This window comes from Tenrec ecaudatus, chromosome 6 (assembly GCF_050624435.1).
Source record: "Tenrec ecaudatus isolate mTenEca1 chromosome 6, mTenEca1.hap1, whole genome shotgun sequence".
NCBI lineage: Eukaryota > Metazoa > Chordata > Mammalia > Afrosoricida > Tenrecidae > Tenrec > Tenrec ecaudatus.
Window position 1 is genome coordinate 6774795 of NC_134535.1, and position 22481 is coordinate 6797275.

The 22481-nt window shown below is 58.6% G+C and overlaps 1 protein-coding gene across 1 annotated transcript in view; it reads right to left on the reverse strand.

Moving 5' to 3' along the window:
* Positions 1-731: 731 nt before the first annotated feature.
* MPPED1 (metallophosphoesterase domain containing 1) overlaps positions 732-22481 on the reverse strand; it is a 76178-nt gene continuing 54428 nt past the window's right edge. Inside the window, exons 4-6 of the mRNA XM_075552661.1 lie at positions 5718-5833; positions 2898-3011; positions 732-850 (exon numbers count right to left, since the gene is read on the reverse strand). Of these exons, the coding sequence (XP_075408776.1) occupies positions 732-850; positions 2898-3011; positions 5718-5833 (349 nt within the window). The remainder of the gene's footprint in view (positions 851-2897; positions 3012-5717; positions 5834-22481) is intronic.

The following is a 22481-nucleotide window of genomic DNA, read 5'->3' on the forward strand; positions in this document are numbered from 1 at the left end:
ACATGGATTCCCCCAGAGCTGTGCAGCCTCTCTCAGAGCCAGGGGCTCCGCTCCCCAAGAACCTGGAGCTTTTGGCCAGTCCTGAATGGACCTTCTGATCACTCAATCTGGTCAGCTGCCTGCAAATGTGGGCCCCAGGGGGTGTCCGGGGTGCTCAGGCCACTGTTAAAGTCAGTCAAAAGGGCCCAGGAGGGAAAGGGGAGCTGAGAGGAGGCCAATCACTGGTGGCCCGGCCAGGCGTGGCCCAGCTTCCTGAGACGTCCCTGACAGCCCCTCCCGCCCAGGGGAGGGAGGAAAGTAGGAGCACAGGCTACAAATTACCCCCAGACCCTGAACCCTGAACCCCTCCCGGGCTTCAGCCACGCAGACGTTGGCAAGAGCGTGGTTTTGTGATAGAATTTCCCAGACGCAGCCAAGGGGGTCCAAGGGCAGCGGCTTCTTGAACCCGCAAGGCTGTCCCACAGGGAAAGATGGGGATTCAGCCACCGTCCAGGCAGGGCGGGCCACGAGCTCGGAGTCCTCGACGGCCCACGCAGAAAATGGTGATGTGTGCAAACTCAGCTTCAGGGCACAGGAGGCTGAAGAGTCGGGGGGCTTGGCCTCAGCCCGTCCCCACAGCCAGCCGGGTCCGCTGGGCTGTTCTGAGCAGCAGGTCCTGGGGGGGAGGTCTGTGCCGTGGACCAGATGGGTGTAGTTGGCGTGGGCAGGCAGGGCTGGGCCGCAGGGAGCAGTCAGGAGTTCCGGGGTGTCGGGAGGTCGATGACTATGGGTGGGTTCACAGGCTGGTAGTTCACAGTGCACACAGACGCATTCACGTAGGTGGTGGTCCCGTCGGCCATGACGCCGTATCCTGGGAGGGAGACAAGCACACCATCAGGTCTAGACCAAGAGTGGTAGCGGGCTGGGGAGTCGGGAGGTAGGGGGACCCTCAGTCACTGTGAGTTGCATGTGTCTGGGGCCATCCACTGAAAGCCTCAAGTTCAGTTTCCTCGTCTGTGAAATAGAGACGGTAACAATCAACTCTACTCCCGAGTCTTAATGCGGATCAACTGACCTGGCAATCTACATCCAGAGCGCAGCCCCCGAACCCTCCGTGAGGGGTTGTCCTCAACACAGCCATCGCCGCCACCGTCACTGCCACCACCCCCCTCCAGACCATCCTCAGCCTCCTCCTCCTCATCATCATCGTCACCATCACCACCATCGTCTTCACCAACACCCCCAGTATCATAATCACCGCCATCACAACCATCCCATCAACACCATGCCCATCCTCCTCCTCCCCATCCTCACTGTCACCACCGTCAGCACCATCATCAATGTTGTCATCTTGACCGATAGATCACCATCACTGTCAGGCACTGTCTCCCCTTAACATCTGCCCGCACCGGCCTCTCTTCCCGCCAATGTCTACTTGCCAGACTCCCCCTCCCCTTCTGCCCAGACCCCCTGCAAACCAGCAGGGACGTTGCCCTTCCCTGTGCAAGTGACCAGCTCCCTGGAACCCCAGTCTTTGCTGTGTGAGTGTGACTGTGGGGTTCGGGTCACCTGCCACTTTGGAGCTGGTGGCAGTGCACTCCGGGGCCACGCAAGACCTGGCCACACCTGCTGTCCCACTAGCCTTGAGGGGGGCATTGGGGAAAGGTTCTAGGGCCTGCTTGTGTCTGCGAGAGGACACGGTGTGATGCAGATGGACCCAGGACGCCCACGAGTGCTGGAAGCACGGTAGCCGGGAGCGTTTGGAGGAAACCATATCCCCCTGTCCCACAAGAGCCCAGGTGCTTCCTGGCGGGGGTAGGGCTGGGGTGGGGCTGGCAGGGGAGTTTTGGAAAGATCGACTTATGGTTGAAAAAGAGTGAACGGAGTCATCGGTTCTAACCTGGAAGGAGCCCTGCTGGCCTAGAGGGCTTCCTGCTGGGCTGTTAACCACAAGGTCAGCAGTTCAAAACCACCAGCTGCTCCAAGGGAGAACGACAGGGCTGTCTACTCCCACAGAGTGACCATCTCACAGGGGCAGTTCTACCTGTCCCAGAAGGCTGCTGTGAGTCGACATCGCCTCGATGGCCATGAGCTTGGTTTTATTTCTATTTTGCTTTGTTCTAGACGGGCCAAGCCAACCTGCCTTCAGGGAAGGCTGACGGCATCTGAGGGTCAGTGAGGAGCGTCCGTGCCCGGTGTTGAGCAGCCCCAAGCAGCCCACCGTGACTCCGGGTGTGGAAGTGTGCCCTGTCCACCCCACCCCCAGGGTGCCCTCCCGTCAGAAGCTGGAAGACCAGGCCTCTCTGTGCGCCGTGGGGAGAGGAGAGTCACCCATGTCACTAGAGCTGTTTCTGTCTCGGGTGGGAGGGGCACTCCACATTTACTGGGCACCTGGTGGCGCTGCCGGGGTCCCCTGGGGCAGCTGGCTGCAAGGCTGGCAGCTCAAACTCACCAGGCGTCTACGGGAGACGGAGGAGGCTGTCTGCCCCTGTAAAGGCTGACAGCCTCAGAACGGACGGCCCGGCATTGGGTTTGGGTTTTACTGTTTGCCAGGCCCAGGAGTGGGGGCTGAGTCCCAGTCAGGGCCGCAGCCTTGGGGAGCTCACGAGGCAACGACCAGGCCCAGTACCCTCGCTGGCCCAGTACCCTCACTGCCCCAGCTCAAGTGCGCTCCCTGAAGAAAATCCCTGCCAGGGCACCTGGGAAGACTCCAGGGCTGGAGGCAGGCAGAGCTGCCGAGCACCCCGCCCCACCAACACACAGCTTGATGGGGTTCAGCATTCACCTTCCTGGGATGAAACATTCCCACCCCAGCCGACTGAGGGCCCCCACGTGTGTGAGACGCTTACAGAGCAGGCCTGGGTGCTGGACCCCCACCCTTGTGGCTGCAGGAATGGGCCCCTGCCCACCCCACTGACCTTCGTGGATGTGGCCGAAGACGTGCAGCCGCGGCTGGACACGCCGTTGCACCGTGTTGAGCAGCTCCACGCAGCCCACGCGCTGCATCTTCTTGGGGACCCAGTCCAGGAAGCCTGCGGACGGGACACACCGTCAGAGACCCTGCCCCGCTGCCCATGCCTGGCGCCCACCACTCCCACCCACTCAGGGAAGATGGGTGAGGCAAGAGAGCACCGAGCGACCTCTTAGATGCCACCGACCCATTGCAGAGAAAGGCACATGGAAGCTTCCTGAACAACACCCCGCCCCACACACACACACACACACACGCACCCCCAGCCTCGAGGCGGAAGGGGAGGGCAAGGAGGCAAGTGGGTGGGAAGCCGGCTTGGGTAGGATGCCCATCAAATTCCAGGTTCTGTGATCTTGGACAAGTCCCTTAACCTCTCCGTGCCCCTGCTTGCTCCCCTGGTCCCTGGACTCCCACAGCCTAACAACAACTAACTGCTTTCTTCGCATGCATCGTGGGCTGCAGGCCTGTGTCCGGAGCGGTGTGGGGCTGATTGTAAAACCGCATTGGATAGTTAGCACGCAGCAGCTCTGCTGTCTCACCTAGGGAGCTCCGCTGTTTCCCGCTACGACGGGTACGGCCTTGTGCAGGCACCGCCCTGGCTTTAAACGCCAGGAGAGAGCAGACTGGCGAATTGCAGAGTAGGGCCACAACGGTAAGAGAGATTTGGGAAAGAACTAGGTGTTGAGGGACTTCTAAGGGAGCTGTCTGCATATGGGCCCGGGGCTGGTTGGTTATTCCAACTGCCCATCAGAAGGTCAGTGGTTCGAATCCACCGGTCACTCTGCAGACTTCAGCACATTAAAGGTTTGGAAACCCACGGGCGGTTCTGCTCTCTGTTCAGTTACTGTCACCGTGAGTTAGCGTCCACTAGAGGTCGGCGGGGTTGTCCTTTACTAGAGGAGGCTGTGCCACGGGGACAGAGACCATCCGCGGGACACGCAAAGCCAGAACTCCACTGAGAACAAGAGTGGAGCGTGGGAGAGAAAATGGAAGAGGCACGTCGACGGGAGGGGCGGGGGCAACGGGGCGTGTCAGCAACATTGTGAAGGCCGAAATTCTCCTTCTTCGAATTACGCAGCAAACACATCAGCACACGTTTGACTACGCAGAAGTCCACGGGTAACGCGTGCTCAGCGCTTCGAAGGGGAGGCCGACACCGAGCTTCTTCGTAAGAGAAAGGCCAGCGTTGGTGAGTGTCGGTGCACAGGCGAAGAAGCGGTGCCGTCTCACAAAATTACCTCCTCTTAACTTGGACAAAGGAGTGTGAACTCTGATCGACGCCCCTGGGGTTTCAGAACACATGACTCTCAACTTATTGTCCCGGACTCACTGCCAGTCAGGCCATTCCAACTCGTACCGACGCTACCGGGCAGACAGGAACTTCTCCGGCGGGTCTCTGGGGCGGCAACTCTCCACGGGTGCCCCAAGTCTTGTCTTTCTCTTAGAGAAGCTGGTGGGCTCGAACCGCCCATCTCGTGCTTAGCTGCCAGACTCATAACCTGCGAGGCCACGCGGGCTCCTCGCTGACTGTACAGTGACTCTCATTTCTGTTCCTGAAATTGGAGATTTCAATTGAAGATAACAAATTGGAACGTCCTGCTATCCGGTTCCTAGTAAAGGTGAAGTGATTCTTGGGGGAACTTCCAAGTGCAGGTAATGTGCCCGGTACAAAGAGATCTCTGGAGAAAGGGCACTGTGCGAAGGATAACGTGTCCTAAGTCTTTTGCACGACACAAGCTACTGAAGGAAAGCCAGCGTGCACTTGCTCGGTCTCAGGGTTAACGCGGCGTTCGGACACCCGGGCCGTCTTGTGTCATGGGCAGGCAGTGAGAGGTGGTAGATGGCTTATGTTCTAAATCTCAAATCCGAGAGTCGATAAGGGGGCACTGCTGCTGCCATATTTGGAGCCGGCGGGTCAAACAGACACAGAGACAAGTCTAACTTCGAAGGCACCTGCAAGTGTGTAGGCAACATCATCCATTCACTGGCTGGGGGCCGGGACCCCACCCCACATAAGGCTCGGCTGGGCCCCCTTCTCTCCCCGGCATCTGTGCTGGGTGGGTCCCCCAGCACCCGGGCAGCCCCTGCTGACTCACACACATGTCCCCTGGATAGAAGCTGCCTGCTGCACAGAGCGTGGCCAGGGCAGGGCACACCCAGGGCAGGGCCCTGAAAGGTGTTGGTAGGATGACTGGATGGGTGGAGGGGGGAGGGAGGGGGCGGGGGAGGAGGAGAATTAAAAAAAGAGAAGGAAAGACCAGGGAAGGTGGCGGGGGCGGGGGTGGGCAGGGTGGCAGCAGCGGGCGGAGAGCAGAGGTGGGGACGTTAGGAAGGGTGGGAGAGGGAGCAGAGCCCCTCACCTGGGATTCGGGCTGGATGAGGGATGCTTGGGACAGCGCCCTGAGAGTGGGACCCTGGGGGAGACCCAGGCGCCCCAGGACACTCACCGCTGGTTTATATGGAAGTAGGCGTCAAGGGACCAGCGGCCCCTCTGAGCTTGGGGGGCTTCACATGACCCAAGGGAGTTATTCTGACTCCCCGCATCTGAGCCAGGAGCGCACAAGGGAACAAGTGAGCTGGCAGCCCAGAGCTAGCGCGCAGCAAATGAGGGTGAGAGTGAGCTGGCCTGTCCCAGGTGACCCAGCCTGTTGGTGTCAGAACAAAGCCCATCCAGGTGCCTCCAACAACCCTGGCAGGGCCCCCGCCCCCGCCCAACACCCACGCAGGCACCCATACGCGCCCTGGCACATGTGCGGCAGCCTCTCACCCAGCGGTGGTCCGTGGGTGATCAGGATGTCCACCCCTTCAGGAATGAGGTTCCACTTCTCCAGCAGCGCTTGGCCTCTCGGGAGATTAAAGCCCCAGCCATAAAACCAGGGCTGCCTGCAGACAAAACGGGCCGGTCAGAGAGCCGCTGGGATGGCGGCCAGAGGGCAGAGAGGGCAGCAGCCTCATGGCTATGCCATGGTGACCTCCGCTCAGGCTAAGCTCAGGACACTGCTGAGCTGATGGGCGGTGGGGCTACCGGTGAACGCGCCCCCTTTTCTTCTTGCTTACCTGTAGCTTCTGTTCTTCTGAGGTGAGCAAGGGGTCCTGATGGTGTCCACGGTGCAAGTGAAACCCACCTCAGCATCTCTGAGAAAACCCACGGGCGGCTCTGCTCCCCCATTAGCACATGTGCAACCTCAGCCTGCGCCCACCCGCCCAGGCACTGAGGACCCCTAGTCGTCCCACTGCAAAAGTGAGGAGGCTGAGGCTCCGAGAGAGGAAGTGGATCAGAGATTCGATCCGGATCTGCAGACTCCCAGGATGGCCACACCACTGCCACTATGTGCGTCAGGGTGCTCCCGGCCGCTCCTCCCCGCAGCCTCTCACATACACAGAGCTGTTACTTAAACCCTCCAAGGTCCACATGACATTCCGTGGGGCACAGATACCCCAGGTTTTTGACTCATCAGTTCTTCTCTCTTGGCAGCCAGTCAATGTGCCCTCTTCGAAGCCTGGTGGTTCTGTAAAAACCCTCGGTCGCCCCTCCCAGGGTCAGAACGGAGAGGGGCAGGCTACAGAGGATCAGCGATGTCACATTCAAACTCTGACCTCGTGCGCTCTCTCCATATGCTGCATCCTGGGGTGGGCCCCTCCTGGGATCGGGACAGGGGCCATGGAGGAGGGCAGCTGAGGATCATGACCACATGGACATGGGGGACAAAAGTCTGTTTCAGACCCACAAGGTCCCCTCCACCACCAGCCTTGCCCATGCCGTGACTCCTGCCCAGAACAGGGTCTCCCTCTTCTCCTGCCCCCAGCCCCACACTCCATCCACAGCTCCACATGCAAGATCCCATTCTCAAGCTGGACACCAGGGAACAAATAAACGTGGGCATCAGGCAGCGTGGGGACCAATGAGGGAGTGGATGGCAAACAGGCCTCTCCCTGCTGCCCCAGGATTGCAGCCAAAGCTGAGCACAACCCTCATCGACAGTGGCAAGCAATACCCCAGGTGGCCCCCAAAAGCAGGCAGTACTTCTAACCACCATTGCCCCAATCCCACCAGCTAGGTTCCTGACCTCAAGGAACCAGCTGTGGTAGCCCCTCATTCTTGGGGGATAGGGGAGAAGGGAGTCCCATCAGTGGGCTCCAGGAGAAGGGGACCTGGCCCTCTCTCCCCAGCAGTGGACACAGGAGTCTGCCCTCTGGATCTGTGAGAGGAGAAATAGAAGGGCAGGAGGGAAAGGGGCTAGAGGAGGGGCTGTCTCCTCGCAAGGTGTACACAGCTGATTCCCAAGAAGTGGGAGACCAGGAAGCCAGGTGGCCAAGGCAGGGGGAGGGTGGTTGGGTGGGTGGCCCAGGGAACATGGGCAGTCCCACCAGCGTGCATCCCCAACTTCAGACACATCCACAGAGGTCTGCCCGTGAGAGTCTGCAAAAGCAGAGGGTTCTCTCTGCCCCTCTCCCCAAAACACGCTCCACACAAGAGTTTGTACTCAACGTCAAGGGAGTCTTGGGGTCACGGGGGCCTGAGTACGGCTCCACTTCATACTGTCTGTGTGATCTGGGACTGAGCTTCTCTCGATGCCTCAATTTCCTCTTCTGTAAAATGGGGCATAAGGCTATCCACCTCAATAGGGTTGTGGAGAGACTTACATCAGTTACCACGTAAACGACTTAAAACCATGTCTGACCCACAGCAAGCACTCAGTGAACTACAGCTGCCGGCAGCATCCTCAGGACAATTCCCACCACAATCATCGTCACCGCCATCATCACTGCCAATATCCTCATCGATCCCATCACCAACATCCTCCCGAACGTGCCCACCCCCACCACCACCACCGCCATCATTAACAGCATCATCAACGTCACTACCGTTTCCTCACTGCCAACCCCATGACTACTACCATCATCACTACCACTGTCACCAACAACCAACATCCTCACAACCATCACCGCCAATACCATCACCGCCACCAAAATTGGTATCATCAACATCATCCCCCCATCATCAATATCAACATCATCCCCATCATCGATATCAACATCATCCCCATCATCAATATCAACATCACCACCTCCATCACCACGACCATCATCACCATCATGCCCTTATCGGGGCCACCATCATTATCACACCCCCCTCTTGGAACCCCCTCACTGAGTCTGGAAGAAGAACTCTGGCCTAGAGCAGGGCTTTTCCAACAAGGCATTTTAAAGACAAAGGAGTTGAGACCACCAGAGCCCGGCCTAATAGGAAAAGAAGGCTCTGCTAAATACAGTTAGTTCAGTGGAGGCCCACACGCGTGTGTACTGAGATGCAACACACAATGTTTTTCCTGCCCTGGCTCCTAGCAGAAATGTGTCCGCCCCAGACCCAGAGGGTCCACCCAGGGCTGCCCCAGTGCCGACAGGCAATGTTCCCAGCTCCAATTCCCACAGTCCCTTGGTCCCCAGCACATGGAGGACCCACGGGGATGAGCAGGGTGGGTGACTGCAGAGCACAGCCCATGCCCACCTACAACCAGACCACCGGAGTCCTGTTCATCTAACATCTCAGCAAAGATCTAAAGGTAGGACGAGGCCCCACCAGGACGGGGAGAGGAGTGTGTTAGCTCAGAAGCACATCAGAGACCCCCCAGGACCTCCAAGCCCCTCACCTGTCCAGGAGCCACCTTCCCCCTCAGCCAGCACTGAGGGCTGCGTTCAGGTGGGGTGACAGTTCCCTATAGCTGCACCCATCTGGCTGGTTACACACTGGGCTGGGAACCAGAAGGTCAGCTGTTGGAGACCTCCCGCGGCTCTGCAGGAGAAAGCCGGCGCTCTCTGTCCCCAGAGAGCCACTGGCTCAGAGACTCGGGGGTAGTTCTACCCTGTCCTATTGGGTCCCTGGGTCGGCATCGACTCCGTGGCAGTGAGTCTGGGTTCTTGGAAGCACATGGCCTGAATCCTGGGAGGGTGGAGTGCATCCCACCCCTGCTGAGGCCCAGAGAAGTTGCTCCACTTGCCAGGGCCACACAGCGCGTGCCTAGCAGAGCCAGGTAGAGCGCCAGGCATCGGGCAGTGGGCCCAGGACTGTGTCACCTCCTTCCCTGCCACCTTTGCCTCCTCTCCCAGCACCCCGCTCACGGGCCATCAGATCAATTTTCCCAGCTGCACGGGAGAGTGGGTCTTGTCTGCGGGTCTTGACAGCCACCAGAGCACTAGAGGGGACACTGCTCTGTCCCTCCGAGGGATGGAAAGACATTGGAGATCTGCCCCTGCACTGGGCACTTCAGGGAACCCAGCCTCGGCCTCCTCCCCTGTGAAATGGGCACGCTGCCAGTGCCCCCAGCCCTTCCACCATGGGGCAGGAAGCTCCTTGTTGCTGGCTGCAGTCCCACTGCCTGGCAGGGGGAGCGGGGAGAGGGGGTGAGGGGCAGGCTGGGTGAATGGTACTGTCCTCCTCGCATAGCTATGGCGTCCATTCTGACCCCGTGACCCCACATGACAAAGCTGAGCTGCCACGCCGGGGCCCCTTGGCTGTAATCCTGGGCTCAGCAATGGCCAGGCCTGTCTCCTGTGGGACAGCCGGTGAGTGGAGCCACCACCCAGCTGAGTGCCTAAGCAGTTGAGTACTTCAATGTCGGGCCACCAGGGCCCGGACACCTGGGAGTCCGAGGTGGGAGGCCGTGGTGCTCCGGCTTGTACGGGAATTTGCCGGTTGGGGCTGGGAAGAGTCCCATCCTGCCCAGAAGTGGGAAGAGGAAATACTGCCAGGTCAGCCTGCTGGGCCTGAGTGGGCAGAGGGTCGGGAGCAGTGTAGACAGATGGAGGCCTGGGGCCAGCCTATGGGGGGGCACCTGGGCAGTCCCTGGCTGGTGAGTCAGGTGTTTACACAGAACAGGTCCTGGCTGCCAACAGGCAGGGTGTTAAGGGCACACGCTGCCCCCACTCCCCGTCCAGCCAACCAGACTTGCAGAATGGGCACACCACTGGGACCATAGGTCCCGCCCCCGTGGGGAGGAGCCTGAAGTCCAAGGTGGCCTGCAGTCCAGCAGTGCTTCATAGGGGCAGGCGCAGTCCACTAGCTGTGAGGTCAGAGGATGCTGTGGGGTGGGGGGGCCTGAGGAAGCTGATACCCATTCCCACAGCAGCGCAGCACCTGGGGGAAGGCCACCAGACCCCGGCCCCAGTGGCCGGCCTGTGTGGGGGCAGGGAGCCCTCCAGGGAAGGCGCTGCATCCGGATCCAGGCTCAGCCGCAGGAGGCGGCTCCATGTCCCCAGTCCCTGTCTTTCTGCTCCAAAGTAACCCTCGGAATAATTTTCTTACAGAATGATCGTTGCCATGACAACGGAGCAAATTTTCCTTTTCTGAAACAGATGTCTCATTTAGTTGAAAATTAGAATGTGAACAAACCCATGGGAAAAATTAATTCAAACTTTAACAGAGCGCTGAATACAATGTAATCTCTCGGAGGTTAACCCCTTAACAGCTTCTCGTGCGTTCCTGGTAACCTCCAGCTCCCGGCTAATTAAGCCCGCTTAGCCAATATCAATGACCTCCTGGTGGCCGCTCATTACCGAGACGTTCCCTGGAGCGTGAATTCGGGATCCTGAGCAGCAGCCGTGGGGCAAAAAATGACTGAGCGGAGCCACCTCGCTCTGCTGTCTCGGCGCCCCCACCCCCACACCCAGGTAAGGGGGGTGGTTTTGTGGAATAGGCCTGGGGAATGGCCACCCCTGGCTACCTACCACTTGCTGGAACCAATGAGGGTGTCAGGGGGATGCCGGTGGAGCGGAACCCAGCAGCAGAGTCCAGAAAGCAAAGAGAATGGGGATGAGGGAGTGTCGGGGGGGGGGGGGGGAGTTGTACACAAGGCAGCCACCCATGCGGCTCCCAGTTCCAGCTTCTAAAAGTCTCTACCACAGGCACCCCCTCCCCACCCTGACACCCACCCAGAACCAGCTGTCGCCTTGGCCCCGCGTTACAGATGCAGAAACTGAGGTGTGGAGAGGTGCGGGGGCTGACCCAAGGTCAACCTGTGACTCAGTGTCACTGTTGGGGCTCGACCCTGGGACTCCGATTCAGGGCCTAGGTCCTGAATGCCACCATTCAGGGCAGCACCCCTGGCAGGCACGCGCTCACCATCAGAGAGGCCCTTGTGAGGCTGGACTGGCGGTGAAGGGGACAGGACAGGAAGCAAAAGGGCTCCTCCAGGGCCCTGGGCTCAGGCTGGTGGCTGCTGCTGACATGACCTCCCTTCAGGAGCCAAAAGCCTACTGCCCATAGCTGCCAAACCCGCAATGAAGCTGACCAGTGGCTCCTGCCAGGTCCCTGCTCTGCTTCTGGCCCTGCCCACCACCAACCCCAACCCCTCTGCCACTGAGCCTTCTGGCCGGAGCAGAGAGGGGGCACAGAGAGGGGGTGTCCCTGGAGACTGGTACCCTGCCTCCTCCACTCCAGACCCCCGGGCTTAGGCTCTGTCTCAGTCCTCCTTTTGAATCACGCTGCTCAGATGGCCCACTGAGTCACCAGGTGCATGGATCCCCAGCCTGCCTCCTGCTCATGCTACCCCAGCAATGAAGGGCCCCCCTCCCTCGCTGCCCAGCACAGCCCATGCCCAAGTCAGGTCAGGCTGGAAGGCCGCCTCTCCCACGGCATTGCCCTCCCACCCGAGGGTCACCAGCCTCCAGGCACCTGCAACCCTTCCCCGCTCTGAGGACATGGTGTCGGCTCCTGAAGGCTGGGTCTGCTTGCATCTAGCCCTTCACCTCTGCTGCCCACGGGACAGGCCTCCCTTCAGGTTCCAAGGGAGCGAGCAGAGAAGGAGGAAGGTGTGGATGGGCAGGGGCCCCGGACAGGCAGATGGAGGACCTGCGTGTTTGCCTCTCTTCTGGCCCCTGCGATGACAGCGCAGGTCAGAGCTGGGCCGTCAGCCAACCACTGGCAGGAGTGCTCCCGGTGACCCTCCCGCTGCCCAGACATGGCCCTCAGCCTTCCACCCCGCCATGTACCCCCAGGGAGTGGGGGACTAGGTACCACCCCGGCATAGATGGAGTCTCAGAGGCAGCACGGGAGACTGACACCTCCCCCAGCCAAGTGCTGACCCCCAGCGAGACTGAGGTCCACTGCCCCCAGAGGCCACACCCTGCCTCCCCACACAGAGCCCCCACCCCCCAGTAGGAGCCCAGGGCAGCGGCCCCAAGTCCGCATGGAAACCCTTTAGGGAAAGAAGGGGATCTTGGCTCACATGGGCCAAAATGTGGGGGTGGGAGGGTCTGGTACTCACCCTCAATGCCCCTCCACACTCCTTCCAATGTCAGTACCCCAATTCCACAGGGTGACAACTGAGGCTCAGAGGGGGGCAATTAGCTCCAGTCACACAGCAGCCCCCCACCCTACCCCCCATTAAATAGCAGCCTCTGGGTACCAGCCAGTCTGACCAGGTCCACCCTCCCCCACCCAGACCCCAAACCAGTCTGTCTTTGGTCCTGGGGAGGCACTCCCCCCACCACTCCCTTCCACCCCTGCACACCCATTCTAAAGCAGAGGGAACTGAGGCTGAGAGAGGTGAGGGCACAGAGCCTGGATCTCAGAGCAAGCCCACCCCTCACTAACCCCGGACTGTGCTGTTGGGTATCCCCCTGACCCCAGCCCCAGTGTCCCCTGTCGCTTGTGGTGTCCCGTTCCGAGCTCCCGGCACCAGCGTCTGCTCTGAGGAGACCCCGGTCTGGCTGGTTCCATTATTCTGTCGCCCCAGAGCAGGGCCCAGAGTGGCCACTGCCTCCGGGCCCCAAGGCTCCACCCCTACCCCCCAGGGGAGAGGACTGTCCCTGGGCCCCCTGGCTGCCAAGTGGGGCGGGTCCCTGTGAGTGCTGCAGTAAGTGCGGGCCATCAAACACACAAGCACTTACTATCCATCCCAGTCAGTGTGGAGGTGGGGGTACGCGGGGGAGGAGTGAGTCCCGAATTAATCCCCACAGACACGGGGCCTCGGGGACTGGGCCCAGGATGCAGACAACATGCATTCATGTTGGGGGTGCATGAGAAGTCTTCCACAGACAGGACGGGAAACCAGCTCTGCCTGAGCTGGGGAGGGAGGGATGTGTGTGTGTGTGTGTGTGTGTGTGTTCGTGTGCAAACACCTGGTGCATGTGCATGTCGGTGTGCCCTGCACATATTCCAGTGCGTGTGAGGAAAAGTGGGTGTGTGCATATTCCAAACTGTGTAGGGGGAAGGGATGTAAGTGTGTGTGAGAGAGAGAATCCACGTGTGTAACAGCGTGTGTGAAAGCAGTCATGTGTGAGGGTGCGTGTGAGAGAGGAAGTGTGGGTCCGGTGTCTGTGTGTGAGAAGGGAATGAGCACGTGTGCGATGTACAAGGCATGCAGTGGTGGGCGAGAGAGGGGAATGGGCGTGGGTATGTGTCTGAGAGCAAATACATGTGTATGCCTTTGTGTGTATGTGAGGAACAGGGCTCATGTGTATGTCTGTGTTGAAAAGCATGTGCACGTGTGTGTGCTACGTTCCTGTGTACGTGTGAGAAAAGTACAAGCATGTATGTGTGTGAGGGAGCAAACGTGTGCTGTGTGTTAACCTGAGTGCAAGGGGTGTGTGTGTGTGTGTGTGTGTGTACAAATGTGTGCATGCTAGCCTGTGTGTGAGAGGAAGGGTGTAGGGTGTGCATGTGTGTAAAGGCAGCTGTGAGGAATCTCTCCCTCCATCGAAACGTGTCAGCTGGTTCTCGAGCATAAAACTTTGAATGACAAGGTGCCTGGCAGGGGTACCACGTCCAACCTCCCCGTTGGCCTGTGGCCAGAGGCCCTCCACCCCTCATACTGACCACTTCCCAGGCAACTGGGCCTCCCCACCACCCTTGGACACACAGGCCAGGGCCAGGCTCCAGACAGAGGGAAGGAAGGGAAGGGTGTACCACTGGGGTCCCCGTAAGTCCCAAACAGGCTGAGGAAGATGGGGCGTAGTCCCAGTCTATAGATGCAGAACCGAGGCACAGGGGGACGACAGCACAAGGTGGGGAGCTTAGGGTCCAAAGCCCAACCGGGGCTGTCCAAGGGGCAGGCTCCCAGGAGACCCGGATCCCAGCCCAGTGCAGGCTGGCCTTGACTGGCCCAGGCTGCCCAAGGCTAGTTTGTCTGACTGAGGCCAACATGCTGGGCTGGAACCAGGCAGAACCAGCACCTCTCTTGTAGGCATCAATCCTGGGCTTGGGCCTCCCTGAGCCCCTCAGCCCTTCTGTGAAAGGGGGGTGAGGTAGGCCTCCATGCCCTGTCACTGGGGAGATGAACCGAGGCCATTCTGAACGGCACTGGAAGGCTGACTGCCGGGGCCTCTAGTTCTCAAGGGGCGAGCAGGCCCTGAACCCGCCGACCACCACCTAGAAACTCCATCAACCACAGACCCTACAGGCTCAGCAAGTAGGGGCTAGCGAGCCCCACGTCCCCCAGAAAGAGAGGAAGAGAAAAGCAGGGCTGGCCCTTGTGCGGGTGGGGGCGGACATGTGATGTGGGTTTAGTGACATTGGCAGTGAGAGATGGTGCGGGGCAGGTTGCAGGGAGAGTGCAGGGCTGGTGCCCTGACACAAGGCTGGTCCCCAAGGGACTGCTGAGAAAGCAGAGACCAGGGAAGCCCCTCCCCCACCCTGTCCTCGCCCCTGCCATCCTTCCTCCCCCTTTGCCCCCTCTCACTGCCTCCTCCAGCACTTGTCTTCAGCCGCCCTGCCTGCCTGGTCCAGCCTAAAGCCAACTTACTAACTTCAAGTGGTCTTTGCCTGGCAGCCCCCCAGGTGTGGGGGTGCAGCCCAAATATTGTCAAGAGAAGTACGCCAAGAATTCCACAGAGCTGGCAGGAAGGACACAGAGGTGGGGACTGGGGGGCACTGGGATAGGGGATCGGGGACAGGAGGCCAGGCCAGCAACTGCTGTGCTGTGGACCCTGCATGCGGGACAGCTGGGAGCCCACCCCACGCCGGCTAGGAACCCTGACCCCTGGGTCCACTTCTGGAGAGAAGGCATTGAGAGGCAAGGAGGAAGTGGGGCTCCTGGTGCCATCCCCACTCAACTCCGCTCTTTCTGAAAGACGTATCGCACGAGGTTCACGAGGAGCCCTGGTGTGGCCGAGCTCTGGGCGGCTGAGCAGGCCGCTCTGCGGGAGAAAGACGTGGCAGTCTGCTTCCAGAGAGACCTGCAGCCTCGGAGAGCCTGGGGGCAGCCTCGGGGGCAGCTCTGCTCCGTTGGAGAGCGTGGCCATGCCTCAGAACTGAGTAGGCAGCACGGAGCTTGGGTTTGGGTTTTTCTAAAGTAGGAAAGGAAACATCTGTGGGCCTCTCGGGAGCAGGTCTGGGAGCCAGCTTGACTTCCCTGAGACTCCACTTGCCTACTGACCCCCAGTCTCCCTGTCTATAAAATGGGGACATGGGTCCAGCCCTGTATGAAACACAAACCATCACGGGGCACGTGGGCCGAACTCCTCCATGGAGGGACCCTGCTTTGTGGGCTCCGGCTCACAGCGCCCCACGTCGGCCAGGCTAGAACTGGCTCCGTAGTGGTGTCAACGGATTGCTCAGAAGTGGATTGGTTGCCAGACTATTCTCTCAGACTGCCCTTCTGGGTGGATGGGAGCCACCAACCTCTTGGCTTGCCTGGCTGCGCCCCCCTCGCGGGCGCAGAGCAGCTAGGCTAAATGAAGAAGAATGCAGCGTCGGGACCGGAGGAAGGCTTCTGAACAAGCTGCAGGGAGGAGGACTTGAAGCTCTGGCCGGTGGGGATCAAGGTGGCAGCCTTCGGTGTGGATGACGACTCAGTGTCAAGAAGACCCAGATGCTCACAACCGAGCCAGTTGGTCACGTCGTGATAAACAGAGCAAAGGATGACGTGCTCAAGGATGTCGTCCTGCGTGGGTCCACAATCAGTGCTCCTGGCAGCAGCAGTCAGGAATAAACGATGCATTCCAACAGATGAACCTGCTGCACAAGATCTCCTTAAAGCAGCGGTTCCCAACCTGTGGGTCGCGACCCCTTTGGGAGTCGAACAGCCCTTTCACAGGGGTCGCCCGATTCATAACAGGAGCAAAATGACAGTGATGAAGTCGCAACGAAAATAATTGTATGGTTGGGAGGGGAGGGGTCACCACCACATGAGGAACTGTATGAAAGTGTCGCGGCCTGAGGAAGGTTGAGAACCGCTGATTTAAAGGGTCGAAAGGCAAGGATGTTCTTTGAGGACTGAGAGGTGCCTGACCAAAGCCCTGGGATTCTCCACCACCTCGTAAGCATGTGAAAGTGGAACACTGAAAATGGAAGACGGAAGAAATACGGATGCATTTGGACTATGGCGCTGGGGGAGAATCCTGCACGTGCCGTGGACCGCCAAAAGAACACACAGGTCTGTTTTGGAAGAAGCACAGCCAGAGTCCTCCTTAGAGGCCAGGATAAGGAGACTTTGTCTCACGTGCGTTGGACATCTGATTGGGAGAGACCAGTCCCTGGAGAAGGATGTCATCCTTGGTCAAGCAGAGGGGCAGTGAAAGGCCCTTCCTAACAGGAGGGGCTGGCACCGCAGCTGCCACCGTAAGCTCAAACCGAATTACCCAAGTGAGGCGGGTGCAGGACGGGCGCTGTTTCATTCTGTTGTGCGCAGAACTCCACCACCGTGGGCACAGACCAACCAAATCCCAAGTTGCTCAGCTCCCTGTCCCACCTGAGCATGCCTCATGGTGTTACTGGATAGCCCAGCCCTGCCCTACACTAATTCCAGGCAGCTCTGCCTGGCAGTTCCGGGCTAGGCACAGACCAGCTTGATTTTCCTGCATGGGCAGCAAAGACAGGGCTGTGGAGGTCTGGGAGGCAGTGGGCGGGCAGACTTCCATCTTTCACATACTCACTGCAGGCCAAGCAGGAGGCCCCAGTGGCTCTGCTGGGTAAGCACTGGGCTGCTAACCTCAAGGTCAGAAGTTCAAACCCACCAGCTGCTCCTCAGGAGGAAGATGAGGCTGACTGCTCCTGTCAAGCTTTACAGCTTCGGTGTGTGTGTGTGTGTGTGTGTGTGTGTGTCCCTTCACGGAAGGACGGGTGCTCTGACAAGGCCACTGGGCCAGGAGCAGCCCAGCAGGACAAGTCTTTGAGTGTGGCTGGCATATTCTTAGCCACGGTGGAGGTGCCCTTGATCTGTGGCTTCTCAGGCCCAGGGGTTGGGATCAAATGCTGCGTGGTCCTGCGTCCCGTGGTCATTCCGAGCGTTGTGAACCCCGAGGCTCTTTCTCACCAGCCGCTTCTCTGAAGTCCATCACCAGGCCCGGATCCTTAGTCTGTCTTCGTCCTGAAGACCCACGGGAACCTGGCCAGCATCCCAGTGACATGCAGCATGCACTGCCAGGCAGGCGATGGCTGTGTGCATGAGGTGCACTGACCAGAAACTGAACCCGGCTCGCATGCGTGGTCGACTAGAAGTCCACCACAGAGTCAGCACTGCCCCATGACCTATACCCACCCCCCGGCTATGTCCTCAAGGCCTCAGGTGCCTAGACAGGTGAGCAGGGAAGCCCTGGGCCCCGCCCAGCCCCAAAGTTCATCCCTATCCCACGGCAGCCAAGCCTCCAGCGAAAATCAGACCCAGACGCTCCGCCTGTCCGCCCGGCAGCCCCATCTCAAAGTTTAATGTCTCAGCAGGTTTCGATTCCTTCTTTCAAAATACCAGAAGTAATTGGACCAGATGGACTAGCTGTGTGCCAATTTCCCTCCCTCTTTTTTTTTTTTTTAAATCAAGGCCGTTTTCAGTTAAATGAGAACAAAAAAATGCATCCAAAACCCATAAATGAATTTGGTATGTATACGGGAGTGTTTTTAACACTTGGGTTTGGCGACAGCTGAATTCTTCCCCTTCTTCTGCAGTGGTTCCCGCCCCTCCCTCTAAGCTGCCTCCTGAAGGCTTAGGGGCCCTGCAGCTAGTGGGAGCAATAGCCTGCCGGAGCATGTGCTGGGAGCAGGGCAGCCCACACTCAACCCGGTGAAACTCTGCCCTGCCTTGTCTGAATGGACGGGGCTGTGGTGGCTGAGGCTCTGGGACGGGCCATTTGTCTTCAGTCTGGGGAGGATGGGAGGCTGAGGGGAGAGCGGGGTAAAGGGTAGCATGACAGGGAAGGTGTCAGAGGGAGGGGAAGCTGGGAGACAGGCGGGCACATAATCAGACCTGTGCTTTAGAGACCAGCACAAAAGAGGGAAGAGGAGCCGGCCGGCAAGATAGTGATGGTGGTGGTGGTGGTGAAGGTGATGGTGGTGGTGGAGGTGGTGATGGTGATGGTGGTGGTAATGGTGGTGATGGTGGGAGGTGGTGGGAGGACGTGACCCTAGAGGAGGTCACAGAAACTCTCAGACAAAAGAAGTCCAGGTCATATCTGGAGTTTCAACTCTGCCGTCATAGCCTAGCGTCCCATCCACTGTCCTTTTGTCTATCCATCGTCCATCTACTCACCTATCCACCCACCCACCCATCCATCTAACTATTCCTCCCTCATTCATCCATGTATTATCCTGTTTATCCATCTACCTACTATCCCCTCATTCACCCTACCAACCATTCATCCATCCATCTACCATCCATCCACCCAACTATCCATTCATCTACTCTCCCCTCCATCTATCCACCCACCTTAAACTCACCAATCCATCTAGCCTTCCACTCATCCATCCTTCCTTCCTTCCTTCCTTCCTTCCTTCCTTCCTTCCTTCCTTCCTTCCTTCCTTCCTTCCTTCCAGCCAACAAATAATTTACTATGATAAGCCAGTCATGGCATTAGACCTAACAAATTCCTTCCCAGAAAATAAGCCACTGAAAACCCCCCAGAGCATGGTTCTACTCTGACACCCCTGAAGGCATCCTACGTCAGTGTTAGCTCAAGACAAACTGGCACCCAGTACCAACCCCACAGCACAAGAGGACCGGGTTGGCTAGCTCACTCTCCCGGAGCCACCAGCTAAGACGGGGCCTTCCTTACCAGCTAACACCCAGCACAGCTGCTGCTGTCACTCCCAAGGTAGAGGGACCTGCTTTCCTGATCTCAGAGAGGAGGGTGGAGGGTGTGCCCGGCCACAACCACTCAGGGCCAAGTCCACAGTGGCAGGGGTGCAGATAACAACACAAAAAGAGACCACTAGATTTGGTTGTAAATCTAGTAAAACTTGGCCAGAAAATGGAAACAAAGGGAGACCGAGGGACCTGGCAGGGAGCCCCACCATCCGCTTGTCCGTTTGCCACGCTCGGAGCTGGGCCACTGGGATTTCAAATCCCAGGAGGGTCACCCACAGTCGACAGGTTTCCGAGGAGCTTCCAGGTGAAGACAAGGGAGGAAGGCCAAGCAATCTACCTCCCAAAATGAGCCAACGCGGCCCTGTGGATCCCAGGATTCTGTCCACGTCTTCAGGAGAGGCCAGTCCCTGGAGGAGGGCACTGTGTCTGGTCAAGTGGAGGGCGGTCAAGGCCCAGGGCGAGACCTGGACGTAATGATGACCCAAGTACACCACAGTGAAGAGGATGGCCCAGCACCAGGGAGGGTCCCCAGGTGTCCACCGGTCAGGCCACCACACGTCACAGCCCACTGGATGGCAGCCAACAGCATCCACCCGGGACCAGATGGACAACAGACGCCCACTGCCCACCTCACCTCAGAACAGAGAGTAGGTGCCCTTTGGCCTCAGCATCTGAGACCTCGGCTTGTCTCCCCGCCCAGCCCCTCCGCACGCAGCCTACCCACACCTCGGGCTCCGGCCATCCCTAATGTTCCGAACACACAGGGGACCCCAGGTCCCCAGGCTGCACATGCTGGTACCTCTGCCTGGAATGCTCCCCCTCTTGCTTCCCACACTTCAGGGGTACCAACCCAAGCGCCTGTAGAAACCTCACAAACCAAACCCCAGGCAACCAGGTCTATTCCAACTCACAGAGACCCTGTAGGGCAGGGGAGAACTGCCCTGTGGGTTTTCTAAGACCATAACTCTTTCTTGCTTTCTTTCTTGAGGCGGGGGGGGGGGGGGGGAGAGACATGTCATCAAGCAAGACCAACCCCTGGAGAGGACATCATGTTCCGACCATAAAGTGGAAGGCAGTGAGGGAGAGGAGGGCCCTCAGGGGGTGGAAGTCTCTGCATAAACGGATTCGTCAAAATCACAAAGCACAAGGTGGGAAATTTTCACAGGTGGGAAAACTTCAAATCCCCCCCTGCCCCCCCCCAACACACACGCTGGCAGCATGGAGGGCAACAGGTCCCATTGTTCTTACACAAAACGTTCCTGAATTACGTGACTTTATACACACACACCCCAAATTCCCCTAAAGGAAACACAGCCACCAGGCAGGAACAAATCATCAGCAAGCAGAAGACAAACAAACATCCCACCGGCACAGCCCTGAGCCTGCCAGTCACCTGGGAGCCCAAGTGGGACATGGTGAGGCTGCTGGCCACGGACGAACCCCCTGAGCAGCCTCAACAGACGCTAAGCCTCCGCCTACACCATCACCCACCCCCAGGCACGCACCCAACAGAGGGCCCACGAGAAGGCACCTCAGCAGAGGCCCTCGCCGGAGCAGCACCACGAGCAGGGAGAAGCGGACGAGCGAGGGGGCAGAGTCGTCATCAGTGGTGACCTCGGTTGGCAAACAGCTAAGACTTGGCTAGAACAGGGGGCTGCAGTGGGAGCCCACCCGAGGAGAGGCTTGGTGGGGCACTGGTGGGAAAACCCGTGAGCGCGGACGTCCGCCAAAGAGCCCAGCTCCCCTCTGCATGCGTAGGGTCGCCCCCAGCCAAAGGGCAACCATATGCTGTCTGCATCCCAAATACCCACTGCCATAGAGTCATGCCACCCCACACGACAGGGCAGAACTGCCCTTCTGAGTTACAGAGACTGTCACTCTGTACAGCCGCAGAAAGCCTCGTCTCTCACCCTCGGAGTGGCTGGTGGTCTCAAACTGCTGACCTTGAGGTTAGTCCAAGGTGTAACCACGGTGTCACCAGGGCCACCACTCAATCTCACTACCATCAAGTCGATGCCGAATCACAGCGAGCCTACAGAACTAGGCAGAACTGCCCCTGTGAGTTTCTCTGAGACTAAGTCTTTACGGCAGTCGAAAGCTTCCTCTTTCTCCTTCAGAGGGGGGTGTGGTTTTGAACTGCCAGCCTGGAGGTGAGCAGCCCAATGCGTAACCACTGCCCAGCCCTACGCCCTGCAGTGAATAAGCCGTGACAACTGAGCACTGCCCGGGAGAGAGCAGCCACAGGGAGGACTCGAGTGGGTGCCAGCACAGGAAGGGCAGATGCAGGGCCCAGCAGCCTCCCCTGGGAGAACTCAGGATGGCGGTGACCTGGGCAGGGGCAGTGACAGGGAAGGGGTGAGAGGAAATCATTCTGGGTCTTGCCCGAGTTCTGTTTCACTTGGTGGAAACTCACAGATCTGAACGTGGAGGAGCTGTGCACGCCGTGTGTGAGACAGGTTACACACATTGGGGTGAGCAAGCGGGAGGACCTGTGCCCGGCCATTAAACTGGCTCTTAATGTTGAATGGTAATACTTGGTGCTTAGGAAATGCTCTTGATGCGAATGTTGGATTCCAAAACAGGATGGTACACTTCTCGGCGTGTAGCAAGTCTTCTTCGCTCAGTTTTATGGTGGGCGAATGGGTGGATGGATGATGGATAGAGAGATTAGAAGTTGAAGAACAGATGATAGATAAATGAGAGAGAGAGAGAGAGAGAGAGACCAATAGAGAAAGGATGGATGGATGGATGGATGGATGGATGGATGGATGGATGGATGGATGGATGGATGGAATGAAATAGATGGATGGATGGATGGATGGATGGAATGGAGGGATAGATGGATGGATGGATGGGTAGAATGGATGGATGGAATGGATGGAAGGATGGATGGATGGATGGATGGATGGATGGATGGACAGATGGATGGATGGATGGATGGATGGATGGATGGATGGATGGATGGGTGGATGGGATGCATGGACAGATGAATAGGATGGATGGGTGGACGGACAGACGGACGAAAGATGGGAGAGAAAAGCAGTGCATGGCAGGTAGGATGATGGCAGGAAGATACCTAGGGTGAATTACTTCCTGTGGGTCTGCCAGACAAGGCCTCTGTAACTCCTACCTAATGCCCTTTCCCTACATGGATCTGGTCCGAAGGTGGAGAATTCGCCAGTGAAAACATGTTTCCAGGCCTCCTCCAGTCACCATCCTGCTGTGTATCAAAATGAGCCCTCTAAGAAGCAGGAGGAGGGATCTCATGACCAGCAGGAGCCAGGAGTGGAGCGCGTCCTCTGGACCCGAGATCCCTGCCCAGTGAGCATCCTGGATCCAGGTGACAGCTGTACCTTCAGAAGAGAAGCAGCAGGACCAGGAGCCAGAGCAGGGAACACAGTGAGGGGCTTCCTGACCCACAGAGCAGGTCAAGCCGAGGACATTTGTGCAGGAAGCTGGCTTGTGGAGGGTGGGAGAGTGGGGAGGGGCTCTGGGCACTTAAGTCAGGGAGCTAGGAC